Source organism: Diabrotica undecimpunctata, chromosome 4, assembly GCF_040954645.1.
Source record: "Diabrotica undecimpunctata isolate CICGRU chromosome 4, icDiaUnde3, whole genome shotgun sequence".
NCBI classification, from domain to species: domain Eukaryota; kingdom Metazoa; phylum Arthropoda; class Insecta; order Coleoptera; family Chrysomelidae; genus Diabrotica; species Diabrotica undecimpunctata.
Genome location: NC_092806.1, coordinates 36,674,031 through 36,700,979, shown reverse-complemented (window position 1 = coordinate 36,700,979; position 26,949 = coordinate 36,674,031). Strand labels below are relative to the sequence as shown.

General features: G+C 34.8%; 1 protein-coding gene across 2 annotated transcripts in view; it reads right to left on the bottom strand.

The window, feature by feature from the left end:
- Positions 1 to 26,949, bottom strand: part of Tmtc2 (Transmembrane O-mannosyltransferase targeting cadherins 2) — a 1,074,543-nt gene that overhangs the window by 890,852 nt on the left and 156,742 nt on the right. For both annotated transcript variants that reach the window (XM_072529360.1, XM_072529361.1), the window contains exon 2: positions 3,378 to 4,137. In XM_072529360.1, the coding sequence (XP_072385461.1) occupies positions 3,378 to 4,137 (760 nt within the window). The remainder of the gene's footprint in view (positions 1 to 3,377; positions 4,138 to 26,949) is intronic.

The following is a 26,949-nucleotide window of genomic DNA, read 5'->3' as shown; positions in this document are numbered from 1 at the left end:
TTTCTCAATTTACAGGAAACACTCGGAAGATCTAGCCATAGAAGAACTGGATGCCTTACTTAACTCTGCACCAACCGTAGTCGTAGCAGGAGATTTCAACGCCAAACACACAGCATGGGGATGTATGACGGACACAGCACCAGGAACAACTCTACTAAGATACTGCGAGGACAGAGATAGGATGTTATTCGCTCCAGACGAACCAACAAGGATCAACCCAATAAGAGAACACAACAACTCAACACTGGACCTGTTCATCACCAAGGATGTAATAATGGAAGACGTCAGAACATACTTCGAATGCAGTTCGGACCACAAACCAGTAATAGGAAGGATGACATCGAGAGTCGACTTGCCAAGGATAGAACCAGTAGAAAGATGGAGATGGAAAGATGCTAACTGGCCTAACTACAGAAGACAGCTAAACCAAATGGAAATGAAGAGAGAATTCCAATCAACAGAAGAAGTGGAAGAAAAGATCGAAGAAATCACAAGAAGAATCCAACGAGCAATGGAAGCCAACATCCCAAAATCCATGACGAACAACAGAGGACTGATCATCCCAACAGAACTACAGGACATCATCAAGGATAGAAACAAGGCCAGACGAGCATTCCAAAGAACCAGAAGACAGGAATTCAAGGACTACGGAGACATCCTATCCGAAGAAATAAGAGTAAGACTGAGAAGTCTTACTGAAAACCAGTGGCACAACAACATCAGAAGAGCTGAAGAAAACCATGGAAACGTTTGGAAAATGCTGAAGGCAAGAAGAAGAGGAAAACAAAAGATGCCACAAATCATGGACAACGAGGGAATACACTACGACACCCAAGGAAAAGTTGATGCAATATCAAGGAGGATGGCAGCCACACACAGACAAAACCAGGATATGTCAGATGCAAGAACAAAGAGGAAAGTCGAGCAAGAATACAACAGGATCAGAAGAAGGAACGAGTTCCAAATAGACGAAGAAGACCACATCAGCCCAAGTGAAGTTGCAAAAATCATCAGGAAACTGAAAGGAAGCAGAGCACCAGGACAAGAAGGAATCCACAACATCACCCTCAAGGAACTTCCGAAGAAGATCATAGTACAACTGTACTATATCTTCAAATACTGCCTGGAAAAAGGACATTTCCCAAACAACTGGAAACACGCCAAGATTATACCTCTTCTGAAACCAAGGAAAGATGGAAGAAGACCGGAAAGCTACAGGCCCATATCACTCCTGGAAACGATGGGAAAGATCTTAGAAAAAATCATCTACAAGAGACTGGTGAAACATACAGAAAGAAGAGGAGTCATCCAAGAAGACCAGTTTGGTTTCAGAAAAGGAAGAAACTGCGAACTCCAATTAGCAAGGATCATCAGCGACACGAAGATAAAATTCAACAGGAAACAGAAGACAGGATTAGCCATACTGGACATAGAGAAAGCCTACGATACGGTTTGGAAGAAGGCACTTATCTACAAGATGGACAAGGCTAGACTTCCCCACTACCTCATCAACATCTGCGACATGTATCTATCTAATAGAACATTCCAAGTTTCAGCTGACCAAAAGATGTCGACGATTCAAGAAATCCAGGAAGGAATGCCTCAGGGCAGCATTTTATCACCCATTTTATATAACATTTTTGTTTCAGACCTCCCTACAGATCCAAGGACTTCTACAGCCCTGTATGCAGACGACACAGCAGTGTATGCATCCGGAAAAGACGAAAGAAGAATCATAGATAACATGGAGAGCCACCTGGAAAGAATCACGGACTACACCGAAAAATGGAAAATCAAGATCAACGCCGAAAAAACGCAGTTCATCATTTTCGGCCAGGATAGACGACAACTACGGAACCAGATCACAGTAGGAGACAACAGAATTCAGGAAACAGAGACGGTCAAATACCTAGGAGTCCACCTCGACAGAAAACTCAACTTCCGGGTGCATACACAAAAAACTAAGGTAAAAGCTAATGCAGCTAAAAAACTAATACTTCCTTTCATTTTTAGGTCCAGTCCACTCTCGAAGGCGAAGAAAATTCAGCTCTACCAAGCATATGTTAGGTCGGTGATTCTGTATGCTATTCCAGTGTGGAGCTCCATTGCGGAATCACACTGGAAAAAGTTGGAAGCAACTGAAAACTCATGCTACCGAATCATCGACGGAACAGCATGGGAGGATAGAGTCACGAATGCTACAATCAAGAACAGGTTAGGATACACGCCACTAAGGGAAGTGGCCGAGAACAGAACCAGGTGGTTCTTCAACCAGGCCACTCGAAGACTGCGAAAGACCAGGGATATCCTCGAGAAGAACAGGATCCAGAGGATACACAGATCCACCCATAGACTGATCGACCACCTGATCAGGGTCTAACCAGGCGTGTGCAGGGAAGTAGGTACGTTTGCCGATTTTAGTACCTACAGAAGCAGACGAGGACACCACCCAGGAAAATCCAGGAACCGAAAGGAGAAATCTTCAAGAGCTGGCGGTGCACGAGCGGGACGTCGAGGAAGAAAGAAGGCTAAAATATCTTAAGTTTTGAAATGTAAATATATTAGTATGGCAATAAACGTTTTTATTTTTTATTTTTATTTTATTTTTTTATTTTTTATTAATTCACTTTCAGAGCGACTGTGAATTTCCGTCTCTGATGATCCCTATTAGGGTGAAATACGTATAAGCGGATACACAAACGCACTGTACGTGAAATCAAATCTTAACTGTCTTTTCCTTTTTAAAAATAATATCATTGGTTAATAAGTTACAAAAAAAAATGACTGCGATAATATAGCAGCAATGGAATAATGAGTAAGAAATTTAATATAATATTTAGTCCCAGGCCCCTACACCACCAATAAGAAAAATATTAGAAACATTCGCCTTTGAAACGAGAATAAAAAAAATACAAATTATTGTACAAAAAAATTATTCATAATAAATTTAATCTGCTGTTTTTATGTGTAGTACCTAGTATAAAATAATAAATAATATGGTAATAACAACGATAAAAATGTTAAACGTAGTTAAGCATCCAAAATTTCCATCCAAATATTGATTCCGTTTAAACTTTTTTTCGTTGCATTAAAATGATTACTTTATTGTTGAATTTTCCGGCATTTTTAAAACTAGAAGCGTTTAATAGCAGATATTTTTTTAGTGCTAATAAAAATTCCGCCATTATAAAAAAGTAATTCTAAAGCGGCTTATTTGGCTGGTTGCGTCCCACTAGTCGGAACCAATATTGCTTCCGACTGGGTATTAAAACAGTTTTAAATAGTATTAAAAAATTAATTAACTAAATATGTAGATAATAATTATTTAAAAAACAACTTGTTTGTATCTTTACCATTAAACTATTTAAAAATCTTACCTTGCTGCTAGGTATGCAGTACACCAAATCATAAACAAAACAAATTCCCAGTACGGTTATTCCAGTCTCCTTACTTAACATAGCAGCGATGGCTAAAAGTAAACACAAAACCAAATAAATCCACAGTTTTAAATTATTCTTCCAACAACACGAACGGACATTATCTCGTTTCTTCATAACAACACTAACAGACGAGAGTTCGGTATTTTCTAAATCTCTTAACTGTCTTTTAGGCCAGTTGCAGCTGGTTACACTTTTATGTAACGCGTATACAATTTTCTGATACTGCTTCGAATCTGACTTCATCACAGAACTTTTCTTGCAGAATCGGTGGCAATACTGTGTATCTCTACATCTAACATGTGCAACGTAAGCCAGTAACGATAAAAAATAAAAATTGCATGCTGCTAAATCCGCTCGACCTACTACTCCTGCCACAGCTTCAGTGTGAATGGGATGGGTCGCAAATACCAAGCCCGTCACCATCGAACCAACTGACGATTTCGCTTTTGGTAAAATGAGTCTGGCCACCCGGATAAGGAGAACTGTGGCCAGGCAATGCAGGAGCACGTTGACTAGGTGGTAGCCCCATGGTTGGAAACCTCCCAGAAGATAGTTTAGACGGAACGTTAGGACGCACAGGGGCCGGTATGATCCGTGAGAGCCGCTGTCGCTCAGTGGAGTTCCCCAAAAGTCGTTTTCTAGAAGTCGGACCCATGGAGTTTTTGAGAGAAGATCTGGGTTGCTCAAGATGGCACGTCTGGAACAAGAAAATAAATTTATTAAAATTTACAGGAAATTAAACATTTTATTGTTTTATGTTTTTATTGTTAAATAATTTAATAAATTTTTAACTATTTGACTGAATATTTGATACATGTAAAAGCATGCTAAAACAAAAGTAATTTGAAAACCATTTTTTACTACTTTATTTATAAATTCCCCACTGGGTAATAAATAAATATTTAGTTATACCACTCTATCTCGGAAAAATCATTAGTTTCACGTAAAAGTCTTACAGATACAGATATTTGAATGTTCTATCTAACTAAAAGGTATATGAGTGGTAGCTGAAAAAAAATCCGTAAAGACGTACAGTTGATTTTGCAGTGTTTTGGTTTATTTTTTGCCAAAATAGTTTAAATAAAAATTGTAGATCTTAAAATTTTCTTTAATTTGCGAGTTTCTAAATTAAAATACACAAAAAATTTACATAATAAAAAGTTTTTTCGTAATGACATGTAATTTAACTACCCAAAATTTTGGCGGTAAATGAGTTAATAAAGTGTGGCAAATTTCAAACTGATCGAACAAAAAATTTATAAGTTATTTAATTTGTTTATCCCGAAGAGCGATTATTTAAACAAATGTACTTGTCCAAACAGTCACTTTTGGTTATATCTGTCAAATTCGTCTCCTGACCTCTTCGTTTTTTTTTATGTCAGAAGGAGGAGAACAACCAAGGTGACTGACGTCATCGAAAGGATAGCCAGACTAAAATAAAGATGGGCAGGACACATAGCTAGAATCACAGATGGGCGATGGACAAAAAAATTATTGGAATGGAGACCAAAATAAGACGAGAGAAGAGTCGGTCGACCATCTATAGGATGGGCAGACCATTTGAGAAGAAAGCATAAATGCTGGATTAGAGTGAAGCAGGATAAACGGGGTAGGAAACATGAGGAAGAGGCCTACGTTCAGCAGTAGACTGTTGAGGCTGGATGATGATAAATCATATAGCCTCATCTAATGTTTTCGGAGAACAGTGGACTTCAATAGTGAATAGTTTCTAAGAACAATTTGTATAGGAAAAACATTTCGGGGTTATTTAGAAAGTATGAAATATTGTTTAAAATCTTACAAATAATTATACATGGTGTTGTATCAGATATAAATTTCAAATTAATGTTTGATAGACAATGTTTTATTTTTCTTCAAAGGTAATTAGACGCTATCGTTTACAAACACGGATTTGTCTGTAGACACAAAAAAAATGTTAGTCGGTATTATCGGGAAAAATCAAAGTGAGTAAAATACGCTTGATTTCTTAAAATTTAATAAATTTTAGGAAATTTTAAAGATTAGTAAAAAGAATAAATGTGTATGATTGGCTTGGAAGAACGAGGGTAGGACAATAGTACAGTCGATTTGATAATTAAACCAGGAGATTTCAATCATTGTGTTTTTACCATCCAGAACAAGAAGTCCAGTTTTGATAACAGTAACAATAAGTTGTTGTTTGTGAGTTAAGTTGGTGATAGCAGAATAGTTGAAGGCGAGTCAAGACCAGATTGAGAATCCCAAACTACTTGTGTTCGAAGAGACTAGTAACTCTGTAAGTAAAAAAAGACAATGTATATAAAGTTTGTACGAGATAACCAGTCGGAGCGGAAAAACCATTTGGTTGAAGGAGTGCCAGTATTTTTATTTTGAAACGAGTCGGAGATTTAATTTTGAAGAGAATCTCTCTCCAAAGTTAAAGACAAGAAACAGTTTTGGAAGGAGGAAGCAGGGCCACACGTGTTTGGAAAATTGGACAGTTTTGCGGGAACACAATCCGAAGACTGTGCCCGTCGGGAAACATCGCAGGGAGTAAATCAAAAAGGTCAGTCAAATTATTTGTGAGACAAGCGATATATACATACATAAAGTAATTCATTAAAAATTCACAAATCAGATCACTGGCACATAATAAAATTTTTTGTTTTTTAAGAAAGTTAATTAGAAAAATTTTAACAGTAAATTAAATAACGTGGTTTAAAAGGGAGCTAACAAAATGAAGTTTTCTTTTGTTCTGAGGAAGTGATAATAAATTGTACACGATCTTTATTTTTATATTTCTATATGATATGGTATTAAAATAAATGGTGTTTTTTTAAAAAAGTCATAAATTGTGTATATAGTATTTATTCTCTTCGTCTATCCTAAAGAAAGCCAGCATCCAGAAAATACTAGAAACCACGAATTGATGGTAAAATCATAAATATTTTAGTTTGTACTAAAGAACCCTGACAAATTCAATCTAATTTAATTTAATTTATTTCAATTAAATTTAACTTAATTTAAAATTCAGCAGATCATAATTTACAGGGTGTTTCAAAAAAAGGTAACCCCGTCTCTAGAGTGGGTAAAAAACTGAAAAATATTTGGGGTTTGCTTAGTAAAAAATTTTTGTAACGCCATCCGTTTTCAAGATACAGGGCGTTGAAGAAAAAAAAAATTTACGCATTTTTTACGATTTTGCCGAAACTACTGGCAACATTGTAATGAAATTTTATACGAATATGTTTTGGAAGCTGATACATCCAATGAATTTATTTTTATATCTGATTCTCATAGAGGGCGCTAGTTACACTGATCGTACTAAGTATTAGTAAATATAACTTTTTTAAGAGTATAATTATTAATCACAATTTCAAGTAAACTTAAACATCATTTAATTTTACACGAAAAAGGTACTCCTGGTAAAACTCGATACTGTGTACCGTTTTCGGAATATTTTGATTTGAAAATTATGAAGTAATAATTGATGCTGGTATAAAAAAGTTAGTAATTAAACAAAACTCACAAGAAGAAAATTAAATTAATGACTAAGAACATAAAATAAAATTCAATTACAGTAAGTGTTCAAAATGCCCTCCGTTTTCGCAAATACACAAGTCTATTCTTTTTTCTAAAGATTCCATTAACCTTCTAAACGGTAGGGGATCAGCTATGATGTCATTAAATTGACGTTGAATTCTTTCTTCCAATTCTTGGCGTGAATTTACCTCTGTAGCATAGACTTTTTCCTTAATATACGACCAAACTCCGTAGTCCAAAGGGTTAAAATCGCATGACCGAGGAGGCCAATCAATCGGAGCTTCTGCACCTCTACCAATCCATCGATTCGGAAAATGATTACTCAACCAATTACGACACCTTCTATCAAAGTGTGGTGGAGCTCCGTCGTGCATAAAAATAAAGATCTTTGCTCGTTTAGCGTTAAATCTTCTAATATCTCGAATAAGGAATTGTTTAAAAAATCAAGATACATATCACCATTTAAATTTCCAGGTAGAATATGATTACCTATTAATTTGTTATCTAAAATTGCTGTCTAAACATTAACTTTAAATGAGTGTTGGTAATGTGATACCCTTTTAACTCGTGGATTCTCATCACACCAGTAGTGTGCATTATGGGAGTTAAACATACCTTGTCGCGTAAAGGTGGCCTCGTCCGTAAAAACAATGCATTTTAAAAAATTTGGATTGTGGGCTGTCCTTTGTTGCAATGTTTTACAAAAATCCACTCTAACCGGTAGATCATCTGGCAAGAGCTCTTGGACTTGCCTGTAATGATAAGGATGTAATTGCTGTTCTTTCAGTATCCGCCAAGTACTTGAAGAAGAAGTATTTGTTTGTCTTGCTATATTCCTTACGCTAACTGTTGGATCTTGATCAAGTAAATTTAAAACATTATTTTCTTTATTAATTGTTCTTGTTGTTCTTGGTCTACCAGAATTTATTTTATTTGGTCTCACGTTCCCAGTTTCTCGACAACGTCGTTCAACGGCTCTAAATGTTTTTTTACTTGGTAAGTTTATTCTAGGAAACTTTTCTGCATAACGTGTCACAGCTGCACCAGAACATCCTAAACATTCGCCTAAGGTTAATAACATGTCAGAGTATTCAACATTTGAGTACATTTTAATTTGATTTTACAAATAACAAGGTTTCAAAACTCTAATTATTGTTGATTTATCGTCATAACAATCAATTAATGTCAGATTTCCATGGCACACTTGGAGAAAATAGAGGTATACCTATTAGAACTTTATCATTACTACCAGCATCAATTATTACTACAAATATATATATATATATATATATATATATATATATATATATATATATTTATTTTGTACATAATAATGCAAATCAAATTACAAATGCATATACCTAAGATTACTACTATTGTTAAAGTTAGCTCATTATTAATGTGCTAATAATAAACGCTTAAATAAAATTTAAAAGTGTGAAAATACGACTTTTAGATGATTCTGTTGGTAGGATTTTTTGCTTTACATCGTTAAAAAGTACGTTAAAGGTCTTAACCCCTACTTCAAACGAAACTCATCAAGCGGCTGCCATAAAAGACGGGCTATAATTAGCAACTAATTCTCTAAACAATTGGTGGCTTAATTAATTTCGTTTGGTTCATCTGGGGGCGAATTAACCGTACCAGAGGGGTCAGCTCAACAGTCACGAGTCAACGACCTGGCGCTGGAATATTTGGGCTTTAATTTAAAAGAATGAAAGAGAATGTAGTAATAATAGGGATAAAAAAGAGGGAAAAGATAACGCGGCTACGTTTATTCACCAAACCATAAGAGATAAAGGCTCGGCTGCTGAATAATGGTGCATTGGTCAAGAGCGTTGTTTCAAAAATTTTATGTTTCTATAAACTCGGGATTATAAAGTACAAAGATATAAAAACTGAACAATATAAAAAACTGCTAAAGCTGAATGCTTAATTCGAATTTTTAGTATGTTTGGCGAATTTTAATTTTTTTCTGAAATTGCCAATTGCCTGCATTTTATTTTATGAGGACGTTTTTTTTAAATATAATATAATATGTTTTGTCTTAATCATTTAAAAATCATTTCCGTATTAAAATAGAAAAAAAGGAGAAGTTTTGGTTAACCACAATTGTGTTTTATGTTTGTATATTTTAAGCTTATAATAGAGTAAATACAAATTGATCAAATTGCATTTTTGTTGATTCTGGTATAATACGAAGAATTTTTTTGATAATGTAGTTTTTTCTGTCACATTCATATTTAAAATTTAGACGTATATTAAGCATTGTATAGTAGATGGCAAATTTATTGTAAGATAGTTTATTTGATTACATGAAATTAATTTTAACTTGAGAACTCGTACCTTAATAAGATAAGTCATAGACTGAATAGAGCATTACATGAAGAAAAAAATGAATCTTTTTAGTTTTATGTTTCAAAACTCTCACATAAAGACCACTCTATATGAAAAGCTGCAAAAAAAATTAAACGACCGACAATAAGAAATTCACCTTTAAGAAAAACAGATATGATCTGGACCCGCACAAACGCAGAAAATACATTAGTATTCTCACAGCACCTTTTAAGTGTAGTCGCAGCACCAGATACTAATAATGATGAAGATGATGATATAAGAATGTACCTCGAAACTCCGTGTCAACTATCTTTTCCTCTGATCATATTTACTCCGACAACTTTTTTTCAACAGAAAAGAATTCAAGGCAACCACGAGACAATACAGTAGTCAGAATGGCGACCTAATAACAACAAGAAAAGATGTATTGAATAGATGGGTGAAATATTTTAACCAGACACTTAATATAAAGAAAGAAGAAGAAAACCTAAAAGACAAAAGAGATAAGGTAAGAAGAACAGACAACAGGGCAGAGGAACCACCAATGATTCTTAAAGTTAAAGCCGAAATAGATAATCTCCCAGCTGGACTATATAAAGAAGATGGCCATGATACTAAAATAGCATTACAGCAGTTTATAAAAGAAATATGACCACAGAAATCCCTCCCCTATGATTGGAATATTGAAATACTTTACACCATACACAAAAAAAGATATCTTTGAATGCTCTAACCACATAAGAATTACGCTGCTAAATGCAGTGTATAAAACATTTTTCACAGTACTATGTCATTGTATGTCACCATATGCAGAACGGATAGTAGGAAAATACCATTCTAGTTTCAGAGGAGGTAAATCGACAATTCATCAGACTACAACACTGAAACAAATTTTGAAAAAAATACTGGAATATGGCATTGTTAATCATCACATATTTATAGACTACAAAGCAACCTATGACTATTTGATTAAAAGAAAAATGTTCAAAGCAATGAAAGAGCTAGGAATACCCAATCAGTTGGTAAGCTTAACATAAGTAACTCTTGAAAAAGTTGAATGTAGAGTACGAATTCAGGGGGAACTGTCTAAACCTTTTAAAACAAATAACGGACTGCGCCAGGGAGACCCTCTCTCCTGTATACTATTCAATCTGGCTCTGGAAAAAGTAACACGTATGTTACAAATCACAACCACAGAGAAATACAAAGATAAATCTCTACAAAACAATAATATTCCTAGCGGTTCAGAGACCTAGACTTTAACAAAAATTAATGAAAACATGTCAGGATGTTTCGAAAGAAAAGTACTAAGGCAAATTTATCGAGCAGTGAATGACAATAGAGTGTGGAGAAGACGATACAACTTTGAACTTTATAGAATATACCAGGAACCTGATACTGTAAAGCATATTAAGATAGGACGTCCGGGGTGGATAGGGCATGTAATGCGGATGGAACAAAATAACCCAGGAACGGCTGAAGAGAAATTCTTGAGGAGGCTAGGACCCACGTAGGGTTATAAAGCCAGAATAATAATAATGGTGACGTTAGACAACAAATAAAAATACTAAATTCTAAGAAAGCTCCTGGCTATGATTTGATATCAGGAGAATTACTGCAGAAGCTACTGAGAAAAACAGTGCTGTTATTAACAGTAATATACAAAAGCCTACTACCTCTTTGCTACTTTCCAATACAATGGAAATTTACTCTGGAAGTTACTATGACTTCGAAAGGTAAGTCCACAACACGGGTATTAGAACGGCTACTATAACATAAAATCGAGTAAGTTGTTCCCATAGACGGAATTATACCACAACACCAATTCGGATATAGGGTTTACGATTTAGGATTTTTTAGGATAGACCTGGAGTGCTTCTAGAAATGCAACAGTCATTTGATAGAGTATGGCATAAAGGTCTCCTTTAAGGTCACCTAACAGACCAACTAGACTTTATACTAAAATCGTGTCTTACTGACAGTTACTTCTAAGTTAAAATTAAAGACAGCTACTCAAACTACCACATCATACAATCTAGTGTACCTCGGGGTAGCGTTTTGGGCCCATTTATGTATCTGATCAATTCAGACCTGTTCAATTTATATGGAGAATACATAATGAGGAACGCACTCGATGGATGGAGAGGCGGCATCTCCATTGCAGGAAAAAAGATCTCAAACTTAAGATTCGCAGACGATACAACACTGATAGCAACATCTGAAGAGGAGATGTCGAGACTGATAAAGAGAGTAGAAACCGCAAGCAACAAGTGTGGGCTCAAGATTAATAATCAGAAAACAAAAATCATGATTGTGGACCACGCGAATATCCTCCAAACAACAGGCGCCCTAAATCAATTCGAGAAAGTAGACGAGTTCACGTATCTAGGATCTTCCTTAAGCAATGCAGCCTCCTTCCATACGGAAATTCGCAGAAGAATAGGGATGGCCAAGAACGCGATGAGTCGACTGTCAAAAATATGGAAGGACCGCTCTTTATCCAAAAAACTCAAAATGAGACTGGTACGGACACTCATTTTTTCAATCTTCAGTTACGGTGCCGAAACATGGACAATAAAATCATAAAATCAGAGGATAGGAAAAGGATTGACGCATTCGAAATGTGGTGCTGGAGACGAATGCTACGCGTCTCGTGGACGGAGCACAGATCCAATCAGTCGATTCTCGAAGAGCTAAACATTCAGACCAGACTCTCCTCTCAGTGTCTTGCAAATGTTTTAAAGTTTTTTGGCCACATTGCGAGAAGAGACAATGACAACTTAAAAAGACTAATTGTGTGCGGAAACGTAAAAGGACGTAGAGGCAGAGGACGCTCACCTATCCGATGGTCAGATCAAGTACAGAAAGCCACTGGAGAGACGTTTTCCGAGTCCATGAGAGCAGCCCAAAATCGCAAGAGATGGAGAGAATTGACAGCCCGCATTGTAGAAAATCACGATCCTCAGCAATGAGGAAACGACAAGAGAGAGAGATGTATCTGATATTTATAGCAGACGTTCCAACCAACACTGATACCTTCTTAGCTACTTTTGCAGATGACAAAATATTCCATATGAGTAAACTCCATGGTATGTATCTAACCAAACACACTTCACAATGAACTAGACATCCCACTACTTAAGGAGATAATAAACAATCACTCAATAAAATATAAAAATCGCACCACTGATCACAACAAAGAACTGATAAATGATTTATTTACCTAACAATTTGCCGAAAGAAGATTGAGGAGAGCATGGCCAGAAGACTTACCATAATAACACTTAAGACAGGGATCCTCACTAGGATTTCTTTGAGAGCCTACTAGTTTCAATGAAATTTTCCTCAGGGCCGCAAGTATAAGTGGTGGTATGAAATAACTAAAACTATATGACTATAACATAAGTTTATTACGAATTACGTAAAAACAATATAATTATAAATTATATGGACTGTTTTGCATGTAAAAAGTACGAAACTGTCTTTTACTTTACTCCAAGAATGTCAAGTCCTAAACTTGTTAATTCTTTGAAGCCGACGGGCGAAATCTTTCACAGCTCTCTAGAATGGCATCTATGTGAGCAGGTTGGGAAGAAACTGAAATTCTCAAAATCTTTTTAACGTTCTCACTAGTTAGCAGAGATCTGTACTTGCTTTTTATGAACTTCAGCTTACTAAATGTAGATTCACATACATATGTAGATTTAAAAATACACAAAATTTTCTGAGCACAGTCAATTAAGTTAGGAAATTTGTCATTTTCAACTCCTTTCCAAAACTTATAGTGAGCTTTTCCTTCTTTTTTTTCTTCAAAAATACTTTTGAGCTCTGTATCATTCTAAAGATCAATTAACTCATTTTTCAAATCCCTAGCATCGTATCCAAAAATAGAAAGATGAGCTACATTTGCTGTTGTTATTGCCCATAGATTTTCCACCAAGCCAAATGGTTCTTGAAACTTCCTGAAGTCACTAAACCTCACAGACATTTCATCCTTTAGGTCTGCTATCAGCTTCAGTAAGTCAGAAATATACTGACTCTCATCTGGATTTTCATCAAACGTGCTTTAACGGAAGGAAAGCTGGAATAATCTTCATTTGACAATTCTTCAATATTTAATTCAGCTTCTGCTCCAGTGAAAACACAATACTCATCATTTTCGTTACACTGTTATTGTAGTCTCCTTGCAATTTGGTCAATGTTTCATTCATAATGCTCATTGTATCAGTGAGAAACGCTACTTTAAGCCACCAACTAAAATTATGAATATCATGAAACTCTTTATTCTTTGTAGCCAAAACCAGAGTTAACTCATGTCGAATGCTAAAGAAACGTTCCAAAACTTTACCCTTACTCATCTATCTCACTTCTGTGTGGTAAAGAATGTCCCCATATTGCGACGTAAGTTCTTTCAAAAATTCTTGAAACTCTCTGTGGTTTAGTTCAATTGATCTTATGACATTCACAATCTTTATAAGTGTTTTCATAAAACAGCTGAAATTTTTACTAAATTTAGCAGCTAAGCTTTCTTGATAAATGATACAATGGAAACTCAATAAATTATCATTTCAAAGTTTTTTTTCAACAGCTAAACACACCCTATATTTCTCCCCAACATTGATGGGCAACCATTTGTACACACAGAAAAAACCTTTTTCAAATCAATGCTATGCTCGTTAAAGAAATTTACTATTGTGTTCAAATAATCAACACCTCGAGTTTGTCCAGCCATAGGAATCATGCCCAAAAAATCTCTTTAAGAACACAATCCTTCGATACAAACTTTACGAACAATAGCAGTTGAGAAATTGCCGTTATGTCAGTAGACGAGTCGAGGGCAAGACTAAAATATTTACTTTTCTGCAGTTCATCGGTAAGATTAAGGGTAATATTTGCTGCTAAGTCCTGTGACCGTCTCATGCACGTTGAATCAGACAGCTGAAGTTTTGAAACTTTATCTAATATTTGTTCATTATTAGTAAATTGTGAGAACAAAGTTTTGCAAACTGTAACAACACATTCTATTACAATTTCTGCATCAGAAAACGGCTTCATCTTTTTTGCTAAAATTTCCGACCAGTGCCACTGTGGTGGAGGTAAAGATAACTAATGCGAAATGCGGTACAATGCATGTACACTACACTCCTGTAGTCTAATTAAATTCATAAATAGAAATCTAATTATATTATAACTCGCAAATTTTGTTTTACTGCCTAGCAGTCTGAGGGCCGCGAAAAATCGCTCCGAAAGCCGCATGCGGCCCACGGGGCGGGTAGTGGGTATGGCTGACTTAAGATAACCGTCACTGGGCGGTACCACGATACACATACACACAGTGTGTGTATCGTGTCAAATCATAAAAGCAGTGTCAAACAAATCAAGTGTAATCCACATAGTACTGAAGACAATAATTAATTGTCCTATTTTAATCTTTTAATTTATTTTGTTTTACTTTTTTTATTTTAATAAAGTTCCCAGGACAATGTAAATTAATTTTATATTTATTTCTTCCTTAAACCATAAATTTACTTAATAAAAATTACACGTTTCCATAAAAAAATAATGGGGCCCCTAAAGGACAACACGTAGTACTTTACGTAACAAAATAACAGGTTGTTATTTAAGGGTTAAGTACATATATCTGCCCTTCATTTTAACTCCTTTGTAACTCAAAAAAATTTTCAATATAATTATTGTAATTTATCTTCACAAAGCTTGAAGCCTTTGAACTTTGGATATACCGGAGAATGTTGAGAATTCCATGGACTGCCAGGGTCACCAAGGAGGAAGTGCTGAGAAGGATGGGTCGAGACAAAAAATTGTTGAGAACAATAAAAGTACGCTGGACAAACATGACTGTAGACGATTTATTCCAGGTTGCAAAAGACAGAGAAGCTTTTAAAAATGTGGTCGCCAACCTCCGTTAATGAGGACGGCATAGGAAGAAGAAGATCTTTACATATAATATTTATAATAATATTTTAGCAACAATCACACTTCAGCTACTAATAGACATTATCTGCAACAAAATAAAAAAAGTCTGTTGAAAAAGTGAATTTATCACGAATTGTAGCATTGTTGTTTATGTATTAGTTGCGAGAAATATTTGACAGGATTTAATAAACATAATAATAGTATATAAATTAACCAATTCCATGCCAGTTTTGTCTTCCAATAATGCTTTCAAACATGCAGTCCCCAAATTGCTTACCGCATTGGCCTTCATAACGTAATTAATTTCAAAACAAAATTAATTAATCCTTTGATTGTTTGGAGAATTAGTTGGTAATTATAATTCGGCTTTTATGGCGGTCGTTTGATGGTTTTGCGCTTGTAATATATTTCGATATATAGGTAAAAGGAGAAGGGCTTAACGAAGGTCGTAATATACATAAAAGGGAATCAACAGCTTATGAAATGTTGGAGATCAGTTAAAGTAATATTGTTTAATCTGGTGTATAATTAATAATTCAATTGAAGAGCTATTTTATAGAGAAAGTTATTTTATAATAAAATAACTATAAAGGAATACGCTAAAACGAAACATACTAGAAGTGTCTTGTTAAGAATGATTAACTAAAATGAGAAAATACAAATGACAAATTCAAGTTAACACCGACTAGTAGTTCAGTTACTGAGTCTTAAAATATGGTAATACCTCCGAATTTTTTATAACTGCATCGATTTCTTTGAAAATTTCAAATTAAGCTTATCTTACCCTCCATTTCAAAAGTTATATACGCTCTAGGTGCGATTTTTGTTTTTAAGGGGTGAAAACTACCCCTTATTGAAGAAACTGGGAAAAACACGTATTTAATTATTGTATGCATTTAAATCTTGTTTATTCGCATAAGGTAAATATTGTAATGTGTTCTCTAATATAAAATTAATTATTCACAATTTTAAACCCTTAAAACCCCTCAAAAACCCTTAAAAGCTAATACTTTTTATAAAGATAATATGAAAAAAAAAGTCGTAGCAGCTTGAGACATTTCAATTATGTATTTAAATACAAATAAAAATTAATACCCTAGCTATACAATAACATTTTATTTATTGGAAATTTTCAACCCTTACAACCACCCTTATCACAAAAATGAATTAAAAATGAATTAAAAAATATTTTTATCGGTTTGAAACATTTTTTGAGTGCATTTTATTTAACGAAAATTAATTTTTTGCATATAAAATACCTTTTTATTATAATTTCAACATTTCAACCCTCACAACCAACCCCTTTTTTAAAAAATTAATTTAATATATTTTTATTGGTCTGAAACAGTTCTTGAGTGCATTTTATTAAACACAAATTAATTTCTTGCTTATAAAATAACATTTTATTACAATTTCAACATTTCAACCCTCACAACCACCCCCTTTGTCAAAAATGAATTAAAAAATATTTTTAACGATTTGAAACATTTTTAGAGTGCATTGTTTGTAGACAAAAATTAATTTTTTATTTATAAAATGAGCCTACTTTTTTCAGTCCTTTCAAGCACCCCTTTTGATGAAAATAAAATCCTTAAATCCTTAACTTGGACATGAACATAATGAGAAAAAATTTAGTTTATAATATATTACAATTTTTTTATTTTCAAAAAAATTAAAAATAAATAATATTTATATAAAACGAGGTATAAAATAAATGAATATCTATTCATCATCGGAATCATAATTTTAACCGTCCAATTGGTCTTCGTTTACTTGAGGACAATTTTGTCAATTGTCACCACAGCATGTTCCGCATGTTGCATTGCGAAATAATCCCAGCACAGGCTGATCCGCAACCTTTTGTACAATTGCAAAAAATCATTTTCAGCAGTTCTTCTGGAGCTGGTAAACTTTGCATTTTAATTGGTTCCAAAGAATCTCCACTTTTAGACCAACCCCAATCCAATATATTTAAGCTGTTATTTCCCAACCATATCTGGATTTGTAAATAAACCCTTTTGGTATGTTCATCCAGAGCTATACTGACGAAAAAGTACATACACACATAGAAAAAAAGGCGGTTTAGTTATAGCAGATGTTCCAAATAGAAAGATCCCTACCTGTTTCCAAAACTTGTTTTATATATATATATATATATATATATATATATATATATATATATATATATATATATATAGAGAGAGAGAGAGAGAGAGAGAGAGACAGAGAGAGACAGAGAGAGAGATACATAGATGCAATGTATATATTAAATGTCTATTAGTTCCATCGAAATGCTCCAATGCTCCAAATTATAGAATTTTTCCATGCTCCAAAATTTATACTAAAAAGTCCTGTTGGTTTTTTTACAATAACTCGGTTAATTTTGATGCTACCTTTTATAGGTAACTTAACGGGCTATAAGTATAGGAATGTTAAAACATTCTAAAGTCTTTCATGTTTAAAGGGTGAAGGGTCAAAGGGTCGGAGACCAGTGGTTCATGCGCTATAAAGCAAACTTCAACCAACTATATCTCCGTTATTTTTTAAGCTACAAAAAAAATTAAAAATGAAAATTTTTGTCAAAAAAAAACCTATTTTTTTGTATTGTGTCATCTTTTACGTACCTTTTATAGTTTTGAAGTTATTATAAAAAAAAATTTTTTTTTAATATTTACAAAAAAAAAATAAAATGTAATCATACTTTTTTCAAAAACTGGGTATTCTAAAGTGGCTAAACATTTGGATCATACAAAAAACACTAAAATAAAGTGAATTATATAAGGAAAACAATTTATTTCCTAGTGAACATGACGTTAGTTTTATTGCGTTTTTTTTACAAAAATTTGAGAAACCCATCGTTTTTTTGATCGTATCTCACGTACAGTTAGTGCAAAGGACTCTTACTACCACTCATTTCAAAGGTCTTTTCAAGCTCTTTTAAAAATATTATATAAGTTTTTGTCGAAAAATGTACCCGTTTTCCGTTATTTAACGTTAAATACTCGTATTGAAAGACAAAAACAAAAACAAATCTTGTTTGAACAGCCATAACTCAGTTAATATTGAACAGAAAATATTCATTAAAAAGCCAATCTTTTTGTTTTTTTTATGAGATTTAATTTTAGTCGTTACACTTTTTTTGATAAAACTCTTAGTTTCAGAGCTATTCTTAAAAAAACCTTTGAAAAACATGTTTTTTTTTAACGAAAAATGACACTTTTCAACAGCGAATAACTCAAAAAGTATTGATCTAGCGAAAAAAATGTTTACCACATTTTTGCTTAAAATTTGTCCTCCTATCGAATAGCGTAGTTATTTTGAGTGAAAAAATTTCCATCCTCGAAAAGGGGTGGCAAACACCCCCAGGGTGGAAGCGCACATAGGCAATATATAACTTTTGTTCCTTGAGTAATTATTTACCAACACACAAAATTTCAAATGAATCGATTCAGTTATAAAGAATTAGGAGGTAAAAACCCTCAGTAACTGATCTATAGATCCACCAAGGAAGTCGAATTAAAATGTAAGAATAAGAAAAAAGCATTTTTAAAAAACGAAATAACAATCACATGAACTTACCGAGATGTAAAAAAATATAGGAACCAAATCCCACAAATTAATATAAAAAACAAAAAACGAGAGCACCAAAAAAACAAATAGAATAATAAAGATGGCAAGAGACAACTCTTCAATAGGAAGACCATCAGTGGAAAGACCACGAAAACGATGGAACGACTAACTGGAGGCACATTGAAAAAAAGACAGTCATGTCTACATAAAAAGAAGAAGAAGAAGAATTATAAGACAACATAGCAATATAAAGACAAAGCTGCCAGAAATCAGCCCTATTAAACAGGTCGAGGACAAACTTGTTAAAAGAAGAGAAATCGCATATACTGTCTTTAAAGAAACAAAAATATAACGTCAGAAATATATATCTTACAACGATATATTGAGGAACCGCTAGCAAAATTAAAAACTTAAAAACTACGAGATTAAAATCAAATAACAAATTAGTGGTTCAAATATGCAAGAAATGAATACTCTTATTAAATAATTGCAAGAACTAATATAGGAAATAACTACATAAGATACAATTCCTTGTAACCTCTTCTTCTTTTTCTTTTTCTTCTTTAGAGGCCTTAAGTCCTTATTTTTGGATGCGTGATTTAGCAGTATTTGCGATGTTGACTGCCAGCTATCTCTCCATCTTTTGGAGGGTCGGTTTATGGTCTTTTACCTTCTGGTTTTCCATCTCTTACTATTCGGGCATGTCTCTCTCCGTTTTCCCATTCTGTTAATGTATTGGTTTCATTTTCGTCTTGTTTGGCGTCCCCATCTGACGATGTCATGTACTTTAAGCATGTCTCTGATTTGTGTATTAACGATTCTGTCTCTTAAAGTTTTACCTGCTACCGCCATCAGTGTTTTCATCTCTGTTGTTCTAAGTTTTTTTTTGTAATTGTTGGTTATGCTCTTGATTCTATAGCATGGGTTAATATCGGTCGCACACAAGTAGATGGTGTCTGAAGTCTTACATATGCGTGTTTTTCTTTCTCTCCTTATGATCTTATTTATTCATATCACGTCTGGTGGGTATATTAATGCTGCTTTACTAGCTTGTATGCGGGTTCATTCGGAGATGTTTCTATAATACGATATTTGCGTTCCCAGATAGTTGAATTTGGATATTTGTTCCATTATTTCTTCACTTATTACAGTTTTGCATCTTAATGACTTCCTAGCAATAACAAGGGACTTTATTTTTAGTGCTGATATTTTCACTACGCCACGCTAAAGCGTGGAATAATCGTTGTAAGCCATCTTCGTTTCTTGTAACAAAAATTGTAAAGGTTGGCTTTTGTGGTAAACACCAATTTAACAAGAATAGGAACCTAACCAATGTAGTGGCCAATGTAAGTAAAATAAAAGAGATGCGGTCATAACACAATATTTGTGAGACTTAATGAAACTTGGCTAGCAGGCTAAATCAGAGGATGACCAATTAAAACGTCAGAAGTATTTAGGGATTCTACAGTATTCACTGCCTTCCCTCGCTCAACCGTTTCCATCTCTCTCTGTTGTCCCATTATCCATCGTTTACGCCTTTCTTACTCATGGCGCCGTCTACTTCGTTCCTCCAAGATTTTCGGGGTCGTCCTCTTTACTCCTTCCTATGGGGCTCCATTCGGTTATTTTCTTTATCCATCTGCTGTCGCTAGTTCTTCTTACATATTCATACCACTTTAGTCTTTTTTGTTCTATATATGTTAGTATGTCTGTTTCTGTTAATGTTCTGTGCTTTATTTCGTCATTACTTCTCTTATTCATTCTTGTTACTCTGCAGCATCTTCGCAGGCATTCCATTTCTGTTGGTACTATCTTACTGCTGTTTCTCTTGTTTACGATCCAATGTTCAGCCGCCTATGTCATAATACTTCGCACCAATGTTTTATAAATCTGTGTTTTTGTCTTCATATTTTGTCGGATCATAAGTTGTCGGATTGCTGTTCTTGTTTATCCTAATTTTTCTGTAATTTCTTCCTCTCTTGTTGCTTTTTTCGTGATTATAAACCCCAAGTATTTGAATTTATCCTTTCCTTTGATTGTTACGTTGTCATCAATCTGTAGATCTTCTATATCTTCTTCAGTTGTAGATAGGTACTCTGTTTTCTCGAGGTTAATATCTAGGCCAGCCTTGGTATATCCTGCTTATAGTTCCTTCATCATGTAGCTGAGTTCGTCTTGGTCTTGTGCTCCTATGATTCTTGTTCCCATTTTAATGGACACTTTATTTTCTATATACAAAGCTTTTGTAGCTTCTTTGAGTTCCGTCTGTATTTCTAATTTGTACATTGCCTCCCATAGTTCTAACCTTGGCACAAAGTCATACGCCTTTCTCAGGTCCACAAATGCCACATGTATATCTCTATTTTTTGCTTTTTTTCTTTTCCAACAGTTGTTCCAGTCTGTATATGTGGTCTATGCATGATCTTCCTGCCGTGAAGCCTGCCTGATCCTCCCCGATTTTGCCTTATTGATGATATTACGCTTATTCCTCTGGAGTTTTCGCATCGTTTTCTATCTCCTTTCTTAATAATAGATGTCATAATATGCCTCCGTACATTCCTTTGGGAGCTGTTCTCCATGTATGGCTTTCTGAAATATCTATTGTATCATCCGCTGTAATTTTTTTGCTCCATATTTTATAAGCTCAGGTGAGGTGCCTCCAGGTCCCGGTGCTTTCTTATTTTTGATTGCTTTTATGGCCATTCTCATTTCCCCATCTGTTATTTTTATTTATTGTTGTGGGGATCTGCTTCGTATTTGCCTGTTTTTTTTTTCCATGAATTGTGGTCTTTGTTCTGTTAACAGTTCCTTGTAATAGTCCTTCCATTCTTTGTCCTGTATATTTCCCAATATCACATTTTATACTTTTTTTGAAGAAGGACGCTAAAAATGTTGACACTTTAGCTATCTAGGATTTATTATAGCAATTTACTTGTTGGTTAATTATTTTAAACGATAATATCGCAAGCTGAACTAATCGATATCAACTAGCGACTCTACATTTTACATTACAGAATTACCATGGCGTGCCGATAGAACGGCATTGCATATTTCATTGCGTGTCACTGCGTGTTATAACTAATAACAAATGTCATTTCAATTAAACGACCAAACCACACACAACATTGGATCAGAAGCCATCAATTATTATTTATTTTGTAATAAATTAGGAAAATTTTCAATATTGTAATATAGAGCAAAATTTAAAACGTGTTTGTTGTAAAATTTTAATGCAAGATATATTACACACACTATTATAGTATGAACGTTTATTGTTCTCCTCTCCTCACCTCTCTGACTTGATGTATAAAATCATTGGATTATTTTCCAGTTTGTAATGATTATTACTTAATTGATATAATTAACAAACTGGTTTAAAAAAATCTACAGCAAATTTATATATTACCCAAACCTACATCCTATTATATGGCTCTCGAAGGTGTACTTGATAAAATACCAAACAAAGACATAGTGGTGATACTAGGCGACTTTAATGCCAAACTTGGAAGAACGAATCTAGATGACCACATGAAGATGATTGTAGGGCCATATGGTCTAGGAGATAGGAATGAGCGAGGAGACCGACTATTAGAATTCTGCAACCAAAGAAAATTTTCTGTAATGAACACGCATTTCAAGCATCATCCGCGTAGACTCTATACCTGGAAATCACCTGGATATAGAGCAAGAAATCAAATAGACTTTATTCTGATCAGTTCGAGATGGAAGTCTTTAATTACCAACGCAAAAACATTTCCAGGAGCAGAATGCGGAAGCGATCACCAGCTCTTGATGGCTGATTACAGAATACGTTTTAAGAACATACGCAAAGCTTCTCCCCGTTCTTTTAGGCTAACGGACCCCGAATTAGCTACCTTTAAAGAGAGAATTGAACCAGCACTAACCAAAATAAAAAACAATCATCAGAACAAAGTGTGGATGAAGCCTGGACAGATATTAAAGAAACCATCGTTACAACAGTGAACCAATGTCGCCAACCATCTATAAATAATAGCATTAAACCGTGGATCAGCAAAAACACGTGGAAAGTGATTGAACAAAGAAAGCAACTTAAAGTTGGCCCCTGTGGTCAACAGACATATAAAGCTCTCTCCAGAGATATTCAACAAAGATGCCAAAAAGACAAACAAGAATACATCTCTGAAATTGGTCAAGAAATAGAAAATCACGGATATCGAAATGAAACCAAAGACCTCTTCCGGAAAGTGAAAATTCTTGCGAGAGAATTTAAACCCAAGAACTATGCAATAGAGGACAAACATGGTATTATCATAAGTGAGATCGACAGAGTGTTGGAAACATGGAAAAACTATTGTTCAGGGCTCTACAGGGAAGAACACGTAAATCTAGGCCACACTTCAGCCCTCGAAAACATCGCATACAACCCTGAACCTGAAATTCTGCTGTCCGAGATTGAAGAAGCTGTAACTCATCTCAAGAAGAATAAATCCTCTAGCTGCGATGATATCACGGAAGAGCTCCTTCAGAACATGGAAGACAAAGGATGTTACATAATGTGGAAACTTTGTAATAAAATTTGGAGATGCGGAAAGTGGCCCAGAGAATGGCGCACATCATTGTGCATACCAATCCATAAAAAAGGAACAACTACAAAACGTTGTAATTATCGCACCATCTCACTGATTTCCCATCCAAGCAAAATATTACTAAGAATCATTAAACGCCGTTTGCAACAATACTTAGACAAACAAATTCCCCAAGAACAAGCAGGCTTTGTCAAAGGGAAGGGTACGAGAGAGCAAATCCTTAATATGCGGCAGCTCATAGAAAAGGCCCGCGAATTTAAAATTCCAATAATAATCTGTTACCAGCCGAAGTCCGTTTGAAGAGGTTTACTCTCCGGACACTGGAACTCACTTAAACATGGGTGTATGTTACCTGAAGTAAAATTTAATTAAAATATTAAACATCATATAATATTATTAACATCATGTACAATCTTTGGTAACACATTACATTTTAAAGGGTTTTTACCCAAATATTTTGGTGGCTCAGGCATGGTAACCTGTATTTTAACCTGATGATGGAACAGTTGTTCCGAAAACGTTCGTGCTTTTAATGTTGCCCTTTTAAGGGTTTTTATAAAATAAAATATACCCACATACAAAGACTAACCTCTTTTTGTTATACGTGGTATACAGCCAACTGCAGGAATTATTTTCCTTGTGGATTTTAATAATAATCTGTTTTCTAGACTACCAAAAGGCATTTGATTGTGTGAAGTGGAAAGTTCTCTGGACAGTTCTTCATGAGATGGGAGTTCCAGATCATTTGGCAATATAAATTAAAAACTTATACGAAGATAACTCAGTTAAAATAAGAATTGAAAACCAGCAATCTGATACCTTCAAAACCAGCAGAGGTGTACGACAAGGGTGCATACTATCTCCAGACCTGTTCAATTTATATGGAGAATACATAATGAGGAACGCACTCGATGGATGGAGAGGCGGCATCTCCATTGCAGGAAAAAAGATCTCAAACTTAAGATTCGCAGACGATACAACACTGATGCAACACGATGCAACATCTGAAGAGGAGATGTTGAGACTGATAAAGAGAGTAGAAACCGAAAGCAACAAGTGTGGACTCAAGATTAATAATCAGAAAACAAAAATCATGATTGTGGACCACGCGAATATCCTCCAAACAACAGGCGCCCTAAATCAATTCGAGAAAGTAGACGAGTTTACGTATCTAGGATCTTCCTTAAGCAATGCAGCCTTCTCCCATACGGAAATTCGCAGAAGAATAGGGATGGCCAAGAACGCAATGAGTCGACTGTCAAAAATATGAAAGGACCGCTCTTTATCCAAAAAACTCAAAATGAGACTGATACGGACACTCATTTTTTCAATCTTCAGTTACGGTGCCGAAACATGGACAATAAAATCAGAGGATAGGAAAAGGATTGACGCATTTGAAATGTGGTGCTGGAGACGAATGCTACGCGTCTCGTGGACGGAGCACAGATCGAATCAGTCGATTCTCGAAGAGCTAAACATTCAGACCAGACTCTCCTCTCAGTGTCTTGCAAATGTTTTAAAGTTTTTTGGCCACATTGCGAGAAGAGACAATGACAACTTAGAAAGACTAATTGTGTACGGAAACGTAGAAGGACGTAGAGGCAGAGGACGCTTACCTATCCGATGGTCAGATCAAGTACAGAAAGCCACTGGAGAGACGTTTTCCGAGTCCATGAGAGCAGCCCAAAATCGCAAGAGATGGAGAGAATTGACAGCCCGCATTGTAGGAAATCACGATCCTCAGCAATGAGGAAACGATAAGAGAGAGAGAGACATCCTATTAACCCTGCGGTGCACGGGTTGGGTCTGTCGGGCCCATTCAGTTTTTTTAATATCTCTATTCAGTCAGCGAGTCTTAAGAAAATAAGGATGGTAATCATAACTCAGAGTCTGAATTCGATTTATAAGACACCGAACTAAACTTACAACAATGTATTCCACAGGTTGGGTCAAACCAACACCTTTATTACAATATCAAAGATGCAATGAAATGGAATAAGACATGCGGATCACGAAATGTTAGAACTAGACGAGAAAGTATCATCATAAAACTTCCTGGAGTTATTCGTGAAGCGAAAAGTTGCATAACTGAACAAGAATGCTGGAAACTGTTTTTTAATGACAAAATTATAAAACATATTGTTGAATGTACTAATTGATTATATCGAGCGTGTGTTCGTGAGATATCAAGACAGTTCCGATGCGAGGCTAACAAATATATGTGAACTAAAAGCTTTTATTGGTCTGCTTTACTTAGCTGGAGTTTAACGTGGAGGTAGAACTTCAATTTTTAAGATTTGGGAAAAAATGGTACGGGCAGTGACATATTTCCGGCAACGATGTCTCTCCGCAGATTTAGATTTCTTATGAAGTGCTTACGCCTAGATAATATTCGTACAAGAGACGAACGAAAACAAGTAGACAAACTTGCAGCAGATAGTGTCGTATTCGGGGATGTAGTTGAAAATTTTCAAAAATATTATACCACTGGCCAATATGTTACTATCGATGAGATGTTAGGCTTTAGAGGTCGCTGTAGTTTTAGAATATACCTTCCATACAAACTGGACCGATACGGTCTGAAGGTATATTCTTTGGTGGATTCTCGCACTTTCTATACTTATTAATTAGAAATCTATGCCGGTACACAACCACCATGTCCATATTCTATCAGTTCTGTAGCCTACGATGTGGTTGAGCGGCTTTGCAAACCAATCTCCAAATCCATCCGGAATGTCACAATGGACAATTGCTTTACATCAATTGAAGTCGCACAAAACTTACTGACAAATCATAGTCCAACAATTGTAGGTACCCTACGGAAAAACAAAAAGCATATCCCAACCGAATTTTTATTGAACAATAGACCGCCAAAATCAAACATGTTTGGATTTACCAAAGATATGACGATGTTGTCCTATATACCAAAACCAAATAAACATGTTGTTCTTCTGTCAGCCCTACACCATGATAACCAAATCGATTCGACATCGGGTGGCAAAAGTAAACCTGAAGTAATAACGTTCTATAACTCTACGAAAGGTGTTGTGAACACGGTTGATCAACTTCGAGGTTCCTATACTGTCGCAAGAAATACAAAATACAATACATTTGTGATACAGAGAACTAACAAACTGGATCTAAAAACAAACAAAAGAAGAAGATTTAAAAAAAACTAGTTCTTCAGTTAGTAATGAACAATATAAAAGAAAGAGCTTAATCTCTTTATTTGGCACGAAGATATAAGAGAGCTTGCTACTAAACTGAGTAGTGTTGGACCAGTACAAGCACCTGCGGAATTGCAATTTTTGTAGAAATCGTAAAACTCGATACATGTGTCACTATTATAAAAAAATTATTTGCTTGGAACATACTGTACCTGTTTGTCACAAATCCATTGATAAAATGACTGAATTAGTTATATACAAGGTGTTTTTTAAACATCGGCTATATTGTAGTACGTAATTTTTTTTATATTTTTAGTTTTTGTATTATAATAGAAAGAAGTTCATTTTCTTTTAATGTATTCAAGTTGTCTTTAGTAGTAGTTCTAATATATGCAACGCAAACCTGTTGTT